The sequence below is a fragment of the Trichechus manatus genome, unplaced genomic scaffold, assembly GCF_000243295.1.
Source record: "Trichechus manatus latirostris isolate Lorelei unplaced genomic scaffold, TriManLat1.0 scaffold00330, whole genome shotgun sequence".
In the NCBI taxonomy this organism is placed as follows: Eukaryota; Metazoa; Chordata; class Mammalia; order Sirenia; family Trichechidae; genus Trichechus; species Trichechus manatus.
In genome coordinates, this window is record NW_004444266.1 from 662,728 (window position 1) to 681,993 (window position 19,266).

Below are 19,266 nucleotides of genomic sequence, written 5' to 3' on the forward strand. Positions count from 1 at the left end.
TTCTCTGAACCTTACCACCAGAAATACATTTCTCAAGCTTCACTAAAAAACAAAAAATATATATGCTTTTGCTTTTTATGCAGTGGCAAAGAACTTGTCTGAATTGTGTTCAAATATTTGGTGGAAGGTAGAACTTGTAAGTGATGAACTTGGATATCTGGCTGAAGAGATTTCTGAGCAAGATCTTAAAGGGGCCACATGGTTTCTCCTTGCCACGTATAGTAAAATGCAAGGAAAGAGATGGACTTAAAAATGAACTGTGCAAAATGGAAACAAAACTTAAAGATTTGGAACATTCTGTTGTACAAACTTAGGACACGTGTCTTAGAATGTTCACCAAGGTTGTGGCTGTACAGTCTTTAAAGAGATGAAGCCTGTAACTGATGGATTTAACCAACTACTACAGCAGAAAACCCATCAGGTTAGACTGAAGGGGACAGAGAAAGAAGGAAAAGAAAGAAAGCTGTTTCGCTCTTAGAATTCTACAGGCGAAAAATAGGCCAAAGGAGCTACATCCCTTGTCCTCCAAGGAAAGAAAAGGCTCATCCCTGGCGCAGCTTGGAGATCAGCAGATCTATTGGAAGGAACACAGGAAGCAGGGCCTTCACAGGTTCAATGGGTGGAGCCACAGTCTCCTGGGTCTCAAAGGGTGGGGCCACAACCTCTTAAGTTTCAAAGTGTCAGATCTTCCCTAACTCGGTTCCAGAGTGTGGGGCTGCCATTAAGGTGTGCTAGGGAGATGGAGCCGCAGCCCAAAGCTGAGGGGATGGCACTCCCATGCCCAAGGGGCAAAAGAACAGGGCCTGCTGAGGCCAAGGAAGTAGGGTCACCGCTCAGATGGACTAGGAGAATGAGGCTGACCAAAGCCAAGGGAGCAGAGTTGCCATCCCAGTAGCCTGGAAGGCAGAGCTGAAGCCCAGGGCTGAGGGGTCTCTACCCAGGATCCAGAGGGCATGGCCAACACCCAAAGTCTGCAAGGCAAGACCATTGCCTAGATGGTCTCAGAGAAGAGAGGATTATTTTCAAGCCTTGAGAGCTAATGTAGTTTGTTCTGCTGGGTTTTGGACTTGCTTGGTGCCTGTTATCCTTTCTTCCCCTCCAATTTCTCCCATTTGCATGAAGATGTCTACCTTGTGCCTGTTCCACCATTGTACTTTGAAAGCACGTAACTTGTATTCTAGATTTCACAGGTTCACAGATGTAGAGGAATTTTGCCATAAGATGGAATACACCTAAAGTCTCACCCGTATTTAATTTAGATGAGATTTTGGACTTCGACTTGATTTAAGACTTTTCCGGTGATGTGATGGGGTAAATATGTTTTGCATGTGGGAAGGACATGAATTTTGGGGGGTCAAAGGGTAGAATGTTATGGATTGAACCGTGTCCCCCAAACATACGTGTTGTCAATCCTAACCTCTAGGCTTGTGGTTATAATCCCAGTTGGGAATAGTTTTTTTTTTATGTTAATGAAACAGGATTAGTGTAGGGTGTATCTTGAGTCAGTCACTTTCGAGATATAAAAGAGGTTAAGCAAGTGAGCAGAGCAGAGATGGGGTAAGATAGATGCCAAGACACATGGAGATCTCCAAGAAACCAAGAAGCAGAAGCTGAAGAGATAAAGACCTCCCTCCAGAGCTGACAGAGAGAGAAAACCTTCCTCTAGAGCCGGTGTTCTGAATTCGGACTTCTAGCCTCATAAACTGTGAGAAAATAAATTTCTGTTTGTTAAAGCCACCCTCTTGTAGTATTTCTGTTATAGCAGCACTGGCTAACAAAGGCAGAATTTATATACATACATACGTATATATATATAGATATAGACATATCATGTGGGAAAGCCTGGTGGCATAGTGGTTAAGAGCTATGGCTGCTGACCAAAAGGTCAGCAGTTCGAATCCACCACACACTCCTTGGAAATTCTATGGGACAGTTCTACTCTGTCCTATAGGGTCACTGTGAGTTAGAATCGACTTGATGGCAACGGGTTTGTTTGTTTGTTTTTTTGGTATATCTCTGTGTGTATATATATATGTGTATATATATATGTATATACACATAAAAAACACAACAATCAGCTGCATGTTGAACTCAGAATGGGAAATAATGTGAACATGACCACATATTATACCCAACGTTAGAAATGTAGTAGTTGGTTTGAGAAATCAAACTTGCCACTTCTGTGCCAGTGCTGAGAATTTTGGTTGTGACAGGTTAACATTTTCAAGACCACTTTGTTGTACAAATTCACAAAGCCTTTTGCAAATGCTCCCCTGCTTAGGGGTGAGTGTTCAAGGTTCAACAACAGCCCTGTGTCTTCCTTTGCCTGAAGGGTTAGTTAGTATAAAAGACACTTCAGATTTCAACCAGTAATGGGATGTTTCCATTAGTTTTAGGCTGTCATTGCTTATTGACCTACTACATTAATACTTTGGGTTACAGCTTTAAAACAGAGATTTTCTTGTATCCTTGGAATATGTTGAAGTTCAGTTCTTTTGTCTGTGTTGCATATTAGGCAGTTAATGTTGAATACCTAGAGTCTAACATTATAGAGTTAGAAATGAATTCTGAGATCATCTATTGAAATCTAAATTTCTTGGCCAAAGTCCCATGATAAATTACTAAAAGACCCAGAATTCCAACCTATTCACCTAATTATCAGTTCAAAATCCTCCTGTGTAAAAAATAAGATCTCACATTAGACTCAGTGAGACTTCTTTTTACTTGTGCAACCACTAACTGTAGCAGTTCTAGAACCACACACTACAGAAACTGATATTCCACAAGCTGGACGGGATTGAGATGTCCCACCTCTAAAATAAAATAACAACAATTTTTCCCCAATTTTCTGGAGGATAAAAAAGTAGTTGGATTAAATTATTTCAGTTTATTTTTTAATCAATTTTTCTTAAACTTTGGTGCTTAAAGATGAGTGAATATGTAGCAATAAAATAATCCTGAAGAACATAGGAGGAAAGAATAATAAATACAATAGCAATTATTAGCAAAATTGAAGCAAAGAAAAGAAGAGAGGCTCAACAATAACAAAAGCTAAGTTTTGGGGGTGAGAAAAAACTTACAGTCAAAATCCTAGCAATGAAGAAAGGAATAGGAAAGGGTCCAGTGAACAATACTAAGAATGAAAATACAGTAAGGATACAGTAAGCATATTTAAAAATCATAATGGAATGTGATGAACAGTTTTATGCCAATAAATCTGAAAATGAGTAAGATGAATAATAGAAAAAATATTACCAAAATTGATTCAAAAATGGAAAATCTCAACAATTTAAGCCATTAAAGAAATTGAATATGTAAACAAAAATATGCCCCTCACTACCTGTGATGGTTAGGGTTGTGTGTCAAGTTGATTCTCAGTAGTCTGGCAGTTATGGTGTAGTCTGGCAGTCATATGATGATGTCATCACTTCCATGATGAGATCTGATATAATGTGATCACCTCCATGATGGGATCTACTGGGAGTAGCCAGTCAGTAGGAAGGGAGTTTCCTTGGGGGTATGGTCTGCATCGAATATGAGTGGACTTTCTGGCAAGGCTCGTGGCTTTTGCTTGCTCTGGATCCTGCAACTGGCTCCTGTTCATCTGACCTCTGATTCTTGAGGCTTGAGCTAGCAGTTTACCTGCCATCTTGCCTGTCGATCTTGGGATTCATCGATCTTCACAGCCTGTGAGCAAGAGCCCTGCTGGCTGACCTGCCATTCTTGGGTTTGCCAGCCCCTGTGGCTGCATGAATCAGGAGAAGCCCCTATCCTGACCCACGGATTTGGGACGTTCCAGCCTCTACAATCACATGAGCCATTTCCTTGATATAAATCTCTCTCTCTCTCTCTCTCTCTTTCTCCATACATATATATATATTTATACGCTTTACTGGTTTTGCTTCCATAGAGAACTCAGCCTAAGATATTTGGTACCAGGAGGGGGATTCTGTTCTAACAGATATTTAAAATGTGGAAGCAGTTTACAAACTATGAATGGAAAGAGGCTGGAAGCCTTTTAAAGTGCCTAATAGTAAAAGCTGAGATTGCCTTGAAGAGACTGTTGGTGGAATTATAGACATCAAAGACAATTCTGGAGAGGACTCAGAAGGACATGAGGGGAGCTGTTACATTGAAGACGGCACAGATGGTGAGAAGTGGCAGCAACAGAGAAACAGCAGCAGCAGAACCAGGAGATTAGCGCGAGAGAGCGCTGGAGCCGACCTATGGAGTGAGAGGGCTGAGTGCCTCTGCACAGGGGGCTTCCTGGCAGAGTAGGGTGCCTCCAGGCACTTGTCAGTGGAGCTAAAGAGCTTTGGAATACTTGCCCCAGCATGGCAGACTCAGGTGGCGAGTCCCAAGGGGCTGAGAGGCCAACGAACCAGGAAGCAGAAGCAGAAGAGACAAGGAACACAGGAAGCAGAGCCGCCTCAGTCTCAAAGGGTAGGGCCACAACCTCTGGGGTCTCAAAGGGTGGAGCTGTGGCCTCTGGAGTTTCTAAGGGTGAGGCCACAGCCCCCTGGTTTCCCAGAGGCAGATCTTTACCAACTCAGTTGTGGAGTGTTGGTCTGCCATTCACGAGTGCCAGCGGTATGGGGCCGCCCAAATTCAAGGGAGCAGAGTTGCAGTTTCAGTGGGCCTGGAAGGCAGAGCTGAAGCCCAGGACCAAGGGGCCTCCACTCAGAATCCGGAAAGTGTGGCCAATACCTAGAGGCTGGAGGGCAGGGCCATTGCCTGAATGGTCTCAGAGAACAAAGGATTATTTTCAAGCCTTGAGAGCTAATGTAATGTGTTCTGCTGACTTGCTTGGTGCCTATTATTCCTTTTTTCCCTCCAGTTTCTCCCATTTGTAATGGAAATGTTTATATTGTGCCTGTTATGATATTATTGGGTGAAAGTGTTGTACATGTGACAAGGACATGAATTTTTGGGGCCAAAGGGTAGAATGTCATGGATTGAATTGTGTCTCCCACAAATGTGTATCAACTTGGCTAGAACATGATTCCGAGCCTTGTATGATTGTCCACCATTTTGTCATCTGATGTGATTTTCCTATGTGTTGTAAATCCTACCTCCATGATGTTAATGAGGCAGAATTAGAGGCAGTTATGTTAATGAGGCCGGACTCAATCTACAAGATTAGGTTGTGTCTTAAGTCAATCTCTTTTGAGATATAAAAGAGAGAAGTGAACAGAGAGACAGAGGGACCTCATTACCACCAAGCAAGAAGAGCCAGGAGCACTCGTGTGCATCCTTTGGACCCAAGGTCCCTACTCTGAGAAGCTCCTAGACCAGGGAAAGATTGATGACAAGGACGTTCCTCCAGAGCCAACAGAGAGAGAAAGCCTTCCCCTGGAGCTAACACCCTGAGTTCGGACTTCTAGCCTCCTAGACTGTGAGAGAATAAACTTCTCTTTTTTAAAACTATCCACTTGTGGTATTTCTATTATAGCAGCACTAGATGACTAAGACACTACCCATCAAAAAAGACTGGGTAGTTTTAGAAGTAAGTTTTATCAAGCATTACAGATTATTGCAGAGAAAAGCAATGAGGGAAGCTATTTACTTCATTTTACATGGCTAGCATGAACTTTACCTAGTACAAAATAAAAATTTATATATCAGACTCACTTGTGAACATGCATATAAAAATCTAAAACAAAATATTAGCAAATAAAATTCAGCAGTATGTTTTTAAAAAAATCGTAATTGAGTAGGGTTTAACCTAAGGATGTAATGATAAATAGCGGCAAATCTTTTTTTCTAATCCAATGTCTCAGTAGATGTTAAAAAGCATTTGAGAAAATTGAATATCCATTCATGATAAAAACTCTTCATAAACTAGGAATAGAGGAAATTTCCTTAACCTGATGAAGAGTTATATCTATAAAAAAGCTTAAGCAAATACTATAATTAACAGTGAAAGTCTCACTTTAGAAGTTTTAAGTCAGGTATAAGATGCACATGGCTGCTATCACGCTTACTGTTCATTAATGTTCTAGGGTTGCTAGCCAAGGCAATAAAACAATCATAAAGGAAGGGACAAAACTACCCTTATTTGCATATGGTACAATTTTCTTTTTCTACATAGAAAAACCCAAAGGAATCAAGAAACTATTATAAGGGAGTTCAGCAAGATTTTTCTTCATAAGAGCACTTAATAAAATCAGTAGCATTCCTATGCCTAGTAATAAATAATTATAAAATGGAATAGAACAAATAATAAATAATAGTGGGTTCAAGGCTAGCCCTATCAGTCTCATATTTCTTGGGTCGGAAGCTGACGTCGGTGTTCTAAGGAATCACACATAAACCACAGACTAGCTTGTCTATGAGAACAGCCCAATTTCTTGGTATACCCTTGGAAAAGTACCAGATATGCAAATGTCTCCAGTCAAATGCAAAGCAGAAAATAAAATGATGGGAACTACTACATTATTAGACTGAAATATTTCCTTCCAACTTACTACATTGTATCAGGTCATTCATTCATTTACTTAATACATATTTATTGAGCATTTGTTATGTGCTAAGCATATTCTAGGCACCAGAAAGAAAGGAAAACAAGTCAATTGCTGGCCACTTAGGGGTTGTTTCTCTATGAGCTGGAGAAAAATATTGACAATATGTGGCGTGTAAAAGTGCCTCTCATGTTCTGGTGCCACCAGGAGGGCTGAGCTCTTTGCTTGTGGTATGGATTTAGGCTCGTGGTCATCTCTGATGGGCTGTGAAGGTGCTCTTGGCACCACATGAGCTTAGAGCACCAGAGGTTGCTGGGTTTTCAACCGTTAAAGGAGTCTAGTTCAGCCTTGGTGGCACAGTGGTAAAGAGCTTGGCCGCTAACCAAAACGTCGGCAGTTCAAATCCACCAGCTGCTGCTTGGAAACCCTGTGGGCCAGTTCTACTCTGTCTCAGAGGGTCCCTATGAGTAGGAATCGACTTGATGACAAAGGGTTAGTTCCACCTTAGTGGTGCAGTGGTAAAGAGCTTGGCTACTAACTGAAAGGTCAAGGTTCGAACCCACCAGCTGCTTTGCAGGAGAAAGATGTGGCAGTCTGCTCCCATAAAGATTTACAGCCTTAAAAACCTATTGGGGCAGTTTTACTCTGTCCTATGAGTGTTTGGTTTGGTTTAGAGCTATAGCAGTTAGTGAGGGATATACAGTTTGCCCACATAGGATTTACTTCTAAAGGAGATGACAACAAACTTTTCTGTAAAATTCTGATTGTAATAAATGCTACATAGAAAATAGGGTATGAGTATTGACAGTGACAGTGTGGTGGACAGGTCTATTAGGGAGGGCCTTGCCGAGGATCTGTGTCTGAACTGAGACCTAAATGGCGAAAAGAAGAACTAAGGGACTAGCCTTTCAGGACAAGGAAACAAGGGTAAAGGCTGAGAGGAGAAGCAGTAAGTCTAGAGTAGCTAAAACAAAGTCAGTGAGGATAGAGTGATAGGAATTGAGGCTGGAGAAGCAGGCAGAGACTGGATCATTCAAGGCCTTAATAGACAATGGTAAGAAGTTTGAATTTTGTTCTAAGAGTGAATGGAAGTCACCGAAGCGTTTTAAGTAGCGGAGCCATGGACTCTGATACGTATTTTTAAATGGGAGCAGAGAGAGGGAACATAGACTCTTGCAGTGGTTCAGATGATAAATGATGGTGGCTAGGATAATATGGTGGATGTGGTGTGAAGTTGTCAGATTTTAAATATAATTATTAGAGCAACTGAACTTGCTGATAGATTGGATGTTGTGTATTAGGAAAAAAGAAGAATCAAAGATGACACCTACATTTGAGTTCTGAGCAACTGGAAGAATGGAGGCATTTCTAGAAACCAGGACCACTGAAGAAATATTGAAGGGACAGTTATTTATTTAGTCTGTAGAAGAGAAGCCTATGGGACTACCATGCAAAAGATGGAGGGACTTGTTCAATATGGTTCCAGAGAGATCAGTGAATGAAAATTATATAGTAGGGCATGTCTGAGTTCATTTTGAGAATGGAGTTTGTGAACATTAATGATGTGCTGACCTCTAAGAGGTGCCTTAAGTAGTCAACACCTCATCATTAGTATTCCCAGAGATGGGCGACCCTTTGTTCTACATTGTAGTAGAGGCAATTCCTTAACTGAATGGAATCTGACTAGATGGTCATGGATGTTTCTTCCAGCCCTAAAATTCTTAGCTTGTTTTGATAAGCTAAGATAAAACTCACAGTAGGGCCCTGAGTGTTCTGGACTCTGTGCACACCCTATCATTAACCACATTTGACTGTTAACAATTGGAATTTTGGTTAAATAAACTGACTTGCCCACCATACTATAAAAAATGAATGTTGGCAACATGTTGACTCGTTATCTTAACCATAGGATATCAGACCACACAGAAAGATGGCTAGTTAACTTTAACTTTTGCATAAATGTGTGGCAAGACCTGCTAAATAATATTCAAAACAACAACAATAAAAAAAAAAGCTACCTCTTTTTTAACTTTAAATTTCATGAGAGCTGTTCAGGTGCTCTTCAGTTTACTGTTTGTGTGTCTGTCCATTGACTGGACTGGCAGTACTCTAACATCTGTCCTATGGTCACACTTTATTGGGTGTTTAAGGATTATTCATATGATGTGACATTGGAATTTCTGGATGTGGTTATCTGCAGATGCCAAATGAACTTGGATAGAAATCACTTTTCATGTGTGTGTTTACAGTTGGGAATTTGGATCTGTGAGGGCATGCCTGGGCACGGTGATCCTGGTACTCAGCCATCATTTTGGCGGTTAAATGCTCTTTTGTGCTAACTCCCCAGTTTGCTTACTACGTGTAGGTGAAGCACTGTGTGTATCACAGAACAGTTTCTCAGAAGTCCATGGGTTAGCAACTCAGGCAGTGTGGTCACAGAGGAGCAGACCAAGCAAGGTATGAGAGGCAATCTGCAGAGTGGAGTTTGGGGTTACTTTTAGGCTTTTATTCTATTTTATATAAATTTAAAAAGTAATACTTATCTAGTTAGCCTTTTTTTTCCTCACCACCAAAAAAAACAAAAGTGATCCTTGATTTCATGGTCAAAGGAATTCAAGCAATAGAGGAGTACATAGAGTAAAATATTGAAGTCCTTTATTTCATCCCCCAATCTTACACCCTTCCTCAACGTAATAGACTTAAAAAATATATTTACATAGAAATAAATTTATGTATGTATTGTTTAGGGATGCGTGTCTGTATAAGTGGAGGATAATATATTGTTTCAAGAGTTTTTATTTAACTCTGTTTTTAAAAGATTTTTCCACTTTAACACACATACATCTACTTCATTCTTTTTAACCATGGAAGGTACTATAATTTATTTACATATTCCCTGTTATCGGAGATTTTGGGTTATTTTTTCTTTTTCTGCTCTTATAAACTCCATGTGTGTTTGTGTGTGTGTATGTGTTCGTTCAAATTGGAATAATTTGAATTTAAGACATTGTCTTGAGATAGAATTATTCTAGACTGATACTGGCCATAGGAGTATTTTTGTAAGATAGATGGACTAGAATTGCTGTATCCAAGGGTATATGTACATAAGGCTTTATCTGTTTGCACTCTTATTAACACGACATGAATGTTCCTGTTTCCCCACACCGTCACCAATCTGGATATTACCCATATTTTTTTCATGTTTGGTGATATGATACGGTAAAAAAGAAAGAAAAAGAAAACACCATATATCTATAGTCAACTGATTTTTTACAAGGATGTTAAGTCCATTCGGTGGGGAAAGAAGAGTCCCTTCAATAAATGGTGCTGGGAAAATTGGATTTCCACAGGCAGAATAATGAAACAGGATTCTTCCTTACACTATACACAAAAACAAATTCAAAATGGATTAAGTACATAAATGAGCAAACTAAAACCATGAAATTCTTAGAAGAACAAGCAGGGGCAACACTGTCAAGCCTACCTTTCAAAAATGGATTATCTAATAGAATAACAGCACAAACAGCAAAAGACAAAATAAATAAATGGGACCTCATAAAAATTAAAAACTTTTGTTCATCAAAAGAGTTTACAAAAAAAGTGAAAAGACAAGCTAATGACTGGGAAAGTATCTTCAGAAACCACATATTCGATAGGAATTCAATAACCAAAATATATATATAACTTCACAACTTAACAACAAAGAGACAAATAACCCAATCATAAAATGGGCAAAGGACTTGAACAGACATTTCACCAAAGAGAACATTCAAATGGCCACCAGACTCATGAAAAGATGCTCAGCGTCACTAGCCATCAGAGATGCAAATCAAAACCACAATGAGATACCATTTCACTCCCACTAGGATGGCTAAGATTTGAAAAAAAAAAGGAGATAACAAATGTTGGTGAGGATGTGGGGAAATTGGAACCCTTGCCCATTGCTGGTGGGAATGCAAAATGGTATAGCCATTGTGGAAAACAACGTGGCGGTTCCTCAAAAAACTAAAAATAGAACTACCATATGACCCAGAAATTCCACTCCTAGGAATATACCCAAAACTTGAAAGCAAAGACTCAAAAAGAGACTTGTACACAATGTTCATCGCAGCACTATTCACACTAGCCAAAAAGTGGAAACAACCTAAATGCCCATCAGCAGAAGAATGGATAAACAGAAGGTGGTACATACAGACAATGGAATACTACTCAGCCAGTAGGAGAAATGAAGTCTTGATACAAGCTACAGTATGGATGGAGCTTGAAGACATTTAGGCTGAGTGAAATAAGCCAATCACAAAAGGACAAATATTTTATGACCTCACTTATATAAAAAGACAAGAAAATGCAAATGTATAGAGACCAAAGTTTATTAGTGATTACTTAGTGCGGGAAGAAGGGGCAAAGTGGGGTTAACGGTGATGGAAGAATCATGTTGATTAAGGTTAGGGTTGCACAGCCAATTGTTGTAATTGCTGTCAATAAGTTGTACCCCTGTAAAAACGCTTAATTGACCAAAGTTGTGTGATAGACATATTTACAACAACGACATAGAAAGAAAAACTAGCTGCTGAGGCTGCTTATGTACAACCAAACGCTTCATGGGATTTGATTCCTTGGTTTGGAGGTTTAGGGTCATGGTTTCATGGAACATCCCAGTTAATTGTCCTAATAATGTGTTTAGTGCTTCTGTTCTGTCTCCTAGTTCATTGTGCAGTGCCTGAGATCTTAAAAGCTTGCAAGCAGCCATCCAAGGCACAACAATTGGTCTTTATTCACCTGAACAACAGAGGAAGAAGAAGAGTCAGGAACAGGAGGAGGATAGGGAATGTGTGGCTAATTGCCTCCATGAACAACTGCCTCCTCTGCCATGAGACCAGAAGAACTGGATGGTGCCCGGCTTCCCTTACTGAACATTTTGATCAAAGTTTCCATAGAAGAATCCTGACCAAAAGAGGAAAACTGTAGAGCAGAAGTTCAAATTATCATGGACTGCAGACTTTCTGGAGCCATGGAGGCTGGACGAACCTTTGAAACTATTGCCCTGAGATCACCCTTAAACCTTAAACCAAAAATATCCCCTGAAGTCATCTTAAAACCAAACAATAATTTAGCTTAACTAGTAAAAAAAAAAAAAAAAAAAAAACGGCCCACCTTGAGCATTATGCTCCTTTAAGAACTGTCTCCATGGGATCCAGCTGACAACAGCAACTCAAAAGATTAGATAGGAACCAGAGGGGGCAGTGAGTTTATGTTAATGAGGGAGGAACAGCTCAGAAAAGGAAGGTGAGAATGGTTGCATAAATTGTACATGTAGAAACTGTTGAATTGGTGTATGTTTTGCTGTGTATATTCTCAACAACAACCACCAAATAAATAAAATTTAGGAAAAAATAGATCTCGTTATTTAATTCGCATTTCCCTGGTTACTAATGAGTATAAATATCATTGAGGGGGCTTTGTATTTCATAAATTACCTATCCATATCCCTTGTCCATTTTTAAATTGGGTTATTTCTCTTTTTTCACCTTGTTTTATAGCAATACTTATACAAAGTGGACTCTAATCTTTTGTTATAAATGTTATAAAATTTTCTTAATCTGCCTCTTTAACTTTGTTTATGCTGTCTTTTGCACTGCAGAGATTTTAACCTTTTTAATTGTTTTATTATGGTAAAAATATGTATAATGAAACATTTGGCAATTTAACATTTTTTTACATGTACATATTCAGTGGCATTGGTTACATTCATCATGTTGTACAACCATCACCACTATGCATTTCCAGATTGTCCACTACCATTAACAGAAACTCAATGCCCTCTAAGCTAAAAATCCCCCTCCCACCCGTGGTATCTACTAATAAACTATGGTCTGTATACATTTACCTATTTCATGTAAGTGAGATAATACAATATTTGTTCTTTGGGGACTGATTTATTTCACTCAGGGTAATGTTTTCAAGATTCATCCATGTTGTAGCATGTATCAGTCCTTCATTTCTCTTTATGGCTGAGCAATATTCCATTGTCCACCACTCATCTATCATTTTGTCATACTGTGGTGGCGTGCGTGTTGCTGTGATGCTGGAAGATAAGCCACTGGTATTTCAAATACCAACAGGGTCATCCATGGTGGGCAGGTTTCAGCAGAGCTTCCAAACTAAGAAGGATCTCACGATCTACTTCTAAAAAACTTGGCCAGTGAAAACCTCATGAATTGCAGCAGAATACTGCCTGACATAGTGCTGGAAGATAAGCCCCTCAGGGTGGAAAGCACTCAGAATACAACTGGGGAATAGCTGCCTCCTCAAAACAGAGTCAACTTTAATGACGTGGATGGAGTAAAGCTTTCAGGACCTTCATTTGCTGATGTGGCAGGACTCAAAATTAGAAGAAAACAGCACAAACATCCATTAATAATCAGAACGTGGAATGTACGAAGTACGAATCTAGGAAAATTGGAACTGGTCAGAAATGAAATGGAATGCTTGAAGATCGATATCCTAGACATTAGTGAGCTGAAATGGACTGGTATTGGCCATTAGGAATTGAAAAATTCTATGGTCTACTATGCTGGGGATGACAAACTGAAGAGAAATGGATCACATTCAATGTCAAAAAGAACATTTAAAGATCTCCCTAAAGTACAACGCTGTCAGTGATAGGATAATATCCATACATCTACAAGGAAAGCCAGTTAATGTGACTATTATTCAAATTTACACACCAACTACTAATGCCAAAGATGAGGAAATTGAAGATTTTTACCAACTTCTGCAATTTGAAATTGATCAAACATGCAATCAAGATGCATTAATAATTACTGGTGATTGGAGTGTGAAATTTGGAAACAAAGAAGAAGGATCGGTAGTTGGAAAACATGGCCTTAGTGATAGAAATGATGCCAGAGGTCACATGATAGAATTTTGCAAGACTAACAACTTATTCATTGCAAATACGTTTTTTCAACAACATAAACAGACAACTATACATGTGGACCTGGCCGGATGGAATACACAGGAACCAAATTGACTACATCTGTGGAAAGAGATGATGGAAAAGCTCAATATCATGAGTTAGAACAAGGCCAGGGGCTGGCTGTGGAACAGACCATGAATTGCTCCTATGCAAGTTCACACTGAAGCTGAAGAAAATTAGAACAAGTCCACAAGAGCCAAAGTAGGACCTTGAGTATATCCCACCTGAATTTAGAGACCAATCTCAAGAATAGATTTGATGCACTGAACACTAACGACCGAACACCAGACTAGTTGTGAAATGACATCAAAGATGTCACACATGAAAAAGCAAAAGGTCGTTAAAAAGACAGGAAAGAAAGAAAAAACCAAAATAGATGTCAGAAGAGACTCTGAAACTAGCTCTTGATCATAGGGTAGCTAAAGAGAAAGGAAAAAATGATAAAGTAAAAGAGCTGAACAAACGATTTCAAAGGACGGCTTGATTAGACAAAGTAAAGTATTATAATAAAATATGCAAAGATCTGGAGTTAGAAAACCAAAAGGGAAGAACACGCTCGGGATTTCTCAAGCTGAAAGAACTAAAGAAATAATTGAAACCTCAACTTGCAGTATTGAAGGATTATATGGCTAAAATATTGAACGACACAAGAAGCTTCAAAAGAAGATGGAAGGAATACACAGTCACTATACCAAAAAGAATTGGTTGACATTTAACCATTTCAGGAGATAACATATGATCAAGAACTGATGGTATTAAAGAAAGAAGTCCAAGCTGCACCAAAGGCATTGCAAAAAAAACAAGGCTCCAAGAATTGACGGAATGTCAATTGAGATATTTCAGCAAACGGATGCAATGCTGAAAGGGCTTACTCGTCTATGCCAAGAAATTTGGTAGACAGCTACCTGGGCCACTGACTGGAAGAGGTCCATATTTGTGCCCATTCCAAAAAAAAGTAATCCAACAGAATGTAGAAATTATTGAACAATATCATTAATATCACAGGCAACTAAAATTTTGCTGAAGATAATTCAAAAAAGATTGCAGCAGTATATCAGCGGAGAACTGCCAGAAATTCAAGTCAGATTCAGAAGAGGACATGGAATGAGGGATATCATTGCTGATGTCAGATGAATTTTGGCTGAAAGCAGAGAATACCAGAAAGATGTTTACCTGTGTTTTATTGACTATGCAAAGGCTTTCAACTGTGTGGATGTCATGGATTGAGTTGTATCTCCCAAAAATATCTGTCAGCTTGGCTGGGTCATGATTCCCAGGGTTGTATGATTGTGTAATCTGATGTGATTTCCTTATGTGTTGTAAACTCTATCACTGTGATGAGGTTATACTGATGAGGTTGACAAGATTAGATAGTGTCTTAATGCAATCTCTTTTGAGATATAAAAGAGAGAAGCAAGCAGAGATATGTGGGAACCTCATACCACCAAGAAAGCAGTGTCGGGAGCAGAGTGCGTCTTTGGATCTGAGTTTCCTGCACTGAGATGCTCCCAGACCAAAGGAAGATTGATGGTGCGGACCTTCCTCCAGAGCCAATTGAGAAAGCATTCCCCTGGAACTGAGGCCCTGAATTTGGACTGGTAGCCTACTGGATTGTGAGAGAATGGACTTCTCTTTGTTGAAACCATCCACTTGTGGTATCTCTGTTATAGCAGCACTAGATGACTAAGACAGTGGATCATAACAAATTATGGATAACATTATGAAGAATGGGAATTCCAGAACACGTAATTGTGCTCATGAGGAACCTGTACATAGACCAAGAGGCAGTCCTTCGAACAGAACAAAAGGATACTGTGCGGTTTCATGTTAGGAAGGGAATGCGTCAGGGTTGTATCCTTTCACCATACTTATTTCAATCTGTGTGCTGAGCAAATAATCTGAGAAGCTGGACTGTATGAAGAAGAACGGGGCATCGGGATTGGAGGAAGACTCATTAACAACCTGAGATATGCAGATAACAAACAACCTTGTTTGCTGAAAGCGAAGAGGACTTGAAGCACTTACCGATGAAGATCAAAGACTACAGTGCCTTCAGTATGGATTACATCTCAACATAAAGAAAACAAAAATCCTCACAGCTGGACCAATAAGCAAAATCATGATAAATGGAGAAAAGATTGAAATTGTCGAGATTTCATTTTACTTGGTTCCACAATCAACGCCCATGGAAGCAGCAGTCAAGAAATCAAATGATGTATTGCATTGGGCAAATCTTTAAAGTGTTAAAAAGCAAAGATGTCACTTTGAGGACTAAGGTGTGCTTGACTCAAGCCATGGTATTTTCAATTGCTTCATATGCATATGAAAGCTGGACAATGAATAAGAAAGACTGAAGAAGAATTATGCCTTTGAATTATGGTGTTGGTGAAGAATATTGAATATACCACACACTACAGAAGAACAAACAAATCTGTCTTAGAAAAAGTACAGCCAGAATGCTCCTTAGAAGCGAGGATGGTGGGACTTTATCCCATGTACTCTGGGCATGTTGTCAGGAGGGACCAATCCCTGGAGACGACATCATGCTTGATATAGTAGAGAGTCAGTGGAAAAGAGGAAGACCCTGAACGAAATGAATTGACAGAGTAGCTGGAATAATGGGCTCAAACACAGCAACAATTGTGAGGATGGCATAGGGCTGGGCAGTGTTTCATTGGGTTGTACATAGGGTCGCTAAGTTGGAACTGATTCAATGGCACCTAACAACAACAGATATATATACAGTCATGGGTTGATTAACATCCATGATATGTTCTGTGAGATAGAACTATAAAGAACATTGTTGGAAGCAATAGGGTAAATTTTAGATATACATGCTGAAGTGGACTGGGATAAAGTGTCAGAAAGTCTACAGCTAACTCTCAGATGGTTCATCCAAAAATAAATAAGGTGTGAGTGTGCATGCACATATATATAGAGAGAGAGAGAGAAACAAATGTGGCAAAATGTTTAACAGTTGGCTGAATTTAAATGAAGGGTATATATGTGTTCTTTGTACTATATTTTTTCCCACAGTTTTAAACTATGAAGTTGAGGGAAAAATGAATTTGGGCTGGCCTCTGCTAATCTATGAGCTTTCTCAAACATAAAGGTGGCTTAAGTGGTCATAGTCAGCTTTATACATGCATTGTTTTTTCCACCTTCTGATATAGAAATAATCTAATCCAGGTAGCAGGTGGAGTGGAAACAGCATGAACTCTGGAATCAGACAAAATGAAGCTAAATCTCATTTCTGTCACTCAGCGGTGCAATTTGGAGAAATACCTTAGTTTTTCTGAACACATTTATTCAACTGTAAAATGGAAATAATAATAATACCTACTTCACTGTGTTGTCAGGAGATGTAAGTGATATGCCAAGTCCTAATAAGAGGTTAAGAAGTGTTAGTGTTCTTTCCTTCTGAAATTCAATTGAAAGTCATTTACTTTCCAGTTCAGACTTTGTGTGTGGAAGTGCATTTGTATTGGAAAGGCTAAAGTTAAATTGGCACAGTGGTTAAGAGCTCAGCTGTTACCCAAAAGGTCGGCAGCTCAAATCCACCAGCTGCTCCTTGGAAACTCTATAGGGCAGTTCTACTCTCCTGCAGGCTCTCTATGAGTCAGAATCCGTTTGACGGCAACAGGTTTGGTTTGGTGTTTTTTATCCTAAGCTAAGGGGCCCTGGTGGTGCAGTGGTTAAGCACTTGGCTACCAACCGAAAGGTCAGCAGCTGGAATCCATCAGCCACTCAATGGGAGAAAAATGTGGCAGTCTGCCTCTGTAAAGATTACAGCCTTGGAAACTCTACGGGGCAGTTCTGCTCTGTCCTATAGGGTTGCTATGAGTCGAAATCGACTCAACAACAGGTATCTTAGCTACAAGTAAAATGAGCCAGTTCTTCTTCCATTTCTTTCCATATTCATAGAAGAAACTCATTTTTTCTTCTTTGTACCTCACAAGTCTCAAAGGTTTCAGTTCTCCATCACTTGTCACTGTGACTTCCTAAGGTCCTGCTAGTATAATTGTCCATCTCCCCCTGAGCTGTAATTAATTTCACAATTGGTGTGAGGATCCATTGCGTCCTTTTTCATTTTAAAGTACAACTAGGATTTGGAGCAGTGAAGTTTCCCAATATTATTGAAAGATTAAAGGAATTTTTCCAGCCAGTTGCTCAGTGCGGCTATGCTAATATACTCTGCTGCATCTGTAGCACTATACTGAACCAGGTGCAACTTCCTGTAATTTTTATAAAATGATAGAGTTGCAAACTGGCAGAGCTTATCAGTCCAACTTCTTCAATTGAAAGATGAAGAAACTGCGTTTCAGAAAGTGTGCTTGTTAACTTTGTACTCCAAATAAAATACGTAGCTAGGTAGGTAGAATCGCATGGCCTAGAACGCATAGTAGGTTGTCATAATTGAAACTTATATATTTATTTATATGCAGCTTTATGTTGTTGTTGTTGGGTGCCATTGGGTCCATTCCAACTCATAACGACCCCATGTGACGGAAGAACTGCTCCATAGGGTTTTCTTGGCTGTAATCTTTATGGAAGCATATCACCAAGTCTTTCTCCTGCAGAACCACTAGTTGAGTTCAAACCACCAACCTTTTGGTTAGCAGCTGAGTGCTTAACTGTTTGTGCCACCAGGGCTCCTTTTTACAGCCTTGTGCCAAAGAGTGTTTGAGGTAGTTTACTGAGATCAGAATTCAGTTCTACTGTGTCGTAGACTGGCAAACTTTCCTCTCTGTCCAATAGAATTTTCTGCAATGAAAGGAGTGTTCTCTATGTGCTATATCTAATGGCTGTTGAGCACTGTAAATGTTGCTGCATTTTTTATATTATTTTACTTTGATTAATTTTCACTTAAATAGCTGTAAGAGCTATATGGCCATATGGATAGTGCAGCTCTACACCAGTTAAGATTTTTTTAAGTATGATTTTGTGTATATTTTAAAAGATTTATTATTTTTTATGTGACTAACCATTATAAATGCTGCTGCTTTTCTTCTAGATTCAATCACTCAACACAAGGTCCATCCCTCTGAAAACTACTTATTGTGTAGTGAAGAAGATATCACTCAACACCTGGCTATTACAAACAGCTTGTAAAGTTGTCTTTGGACATTCACATGAGAAACAAAACTGTGAAGAAAAGGAACTGACTTATAAAGGGTTACTTTTATATCATCACATGTTGGCCTTGTGTGTGCCCAATTTGGGCCTTTTTTATATAGTGTGAGTCTTTGTATCTTAGTAATGATCATAACTAAAAAGGCACAGAACCTTTGTCATTGAAGCAACATATTACTAAATAAAGAGTTGAAGTTAATTTAAATTATTGTATTATTGCAAACAAAGAGTCCTTTGTGTTTCTTGGTTTATATGTTTAAATATTTACTAACTTATTATGTGATAAATATGAAGGACATTAATCAGCTCTTAATGTCACTTTTTACACATCTGAGATTTTTCTCAAAATAATTAATGAAGACAGGTGTGGAGAGTGCTGTACAATGTTAATTAGTACCACCTGAGTAACTTTTCTTCTCCAATCTTAACTCCAAGCCTACATTTGCTGCCTTGATGCTTGAAGTCCCTTAGAGGAAATTGGTACCTGGGGCTGAACTGTAGACACACTGATTGGTCACCTTCAAACTAGAGAAATGTTAAATCCCAATTATGTTAAATCCCACTAAGACTTCATCATGGACTTCCGGCAAAATGGCGCTCTAGGCAGAAGCACCATGCCGTCCCTCCACAGCAAAGATCTGAAAAACTAAGCCAAACAGAGAAAACAGCAATCCTGAAACCCTAAAACATCAA

General features: G+C 39.2%; 1 protein-coding gene across 3 annotated transcripts in view; it reads left to right on the plus strand.

The window, feature by feature from the left end:
- Window positions 1–18,780, plus strand: part of MCPH1 (microcephalin 1) — a 287,857-nt gene extending 269,077 nt beyond the window's left edge. For 2 of the 3 annotated variants that reach the window (XM_023725576.1, XM_023725577.1), the window contains one exon: window positions 18,455–18,779. In XM_023725576.1, the coding sequence (XP_023581344.1) occupies window positions 18,455–18,552 (98 nt within the window). In that variant the 3' untranslated portion in view covers window positions 18,553–18,779. Of the gene's footprint in view, window positions 1–18,454 lie in introns of all 3 variants that reach the window. The other variant, XM_023725579.1, reaches the window with a different exon arrangement.
- The last annotated feature ends 486 nt before the right edge of the window (window positions 18,781–19,266 follow it).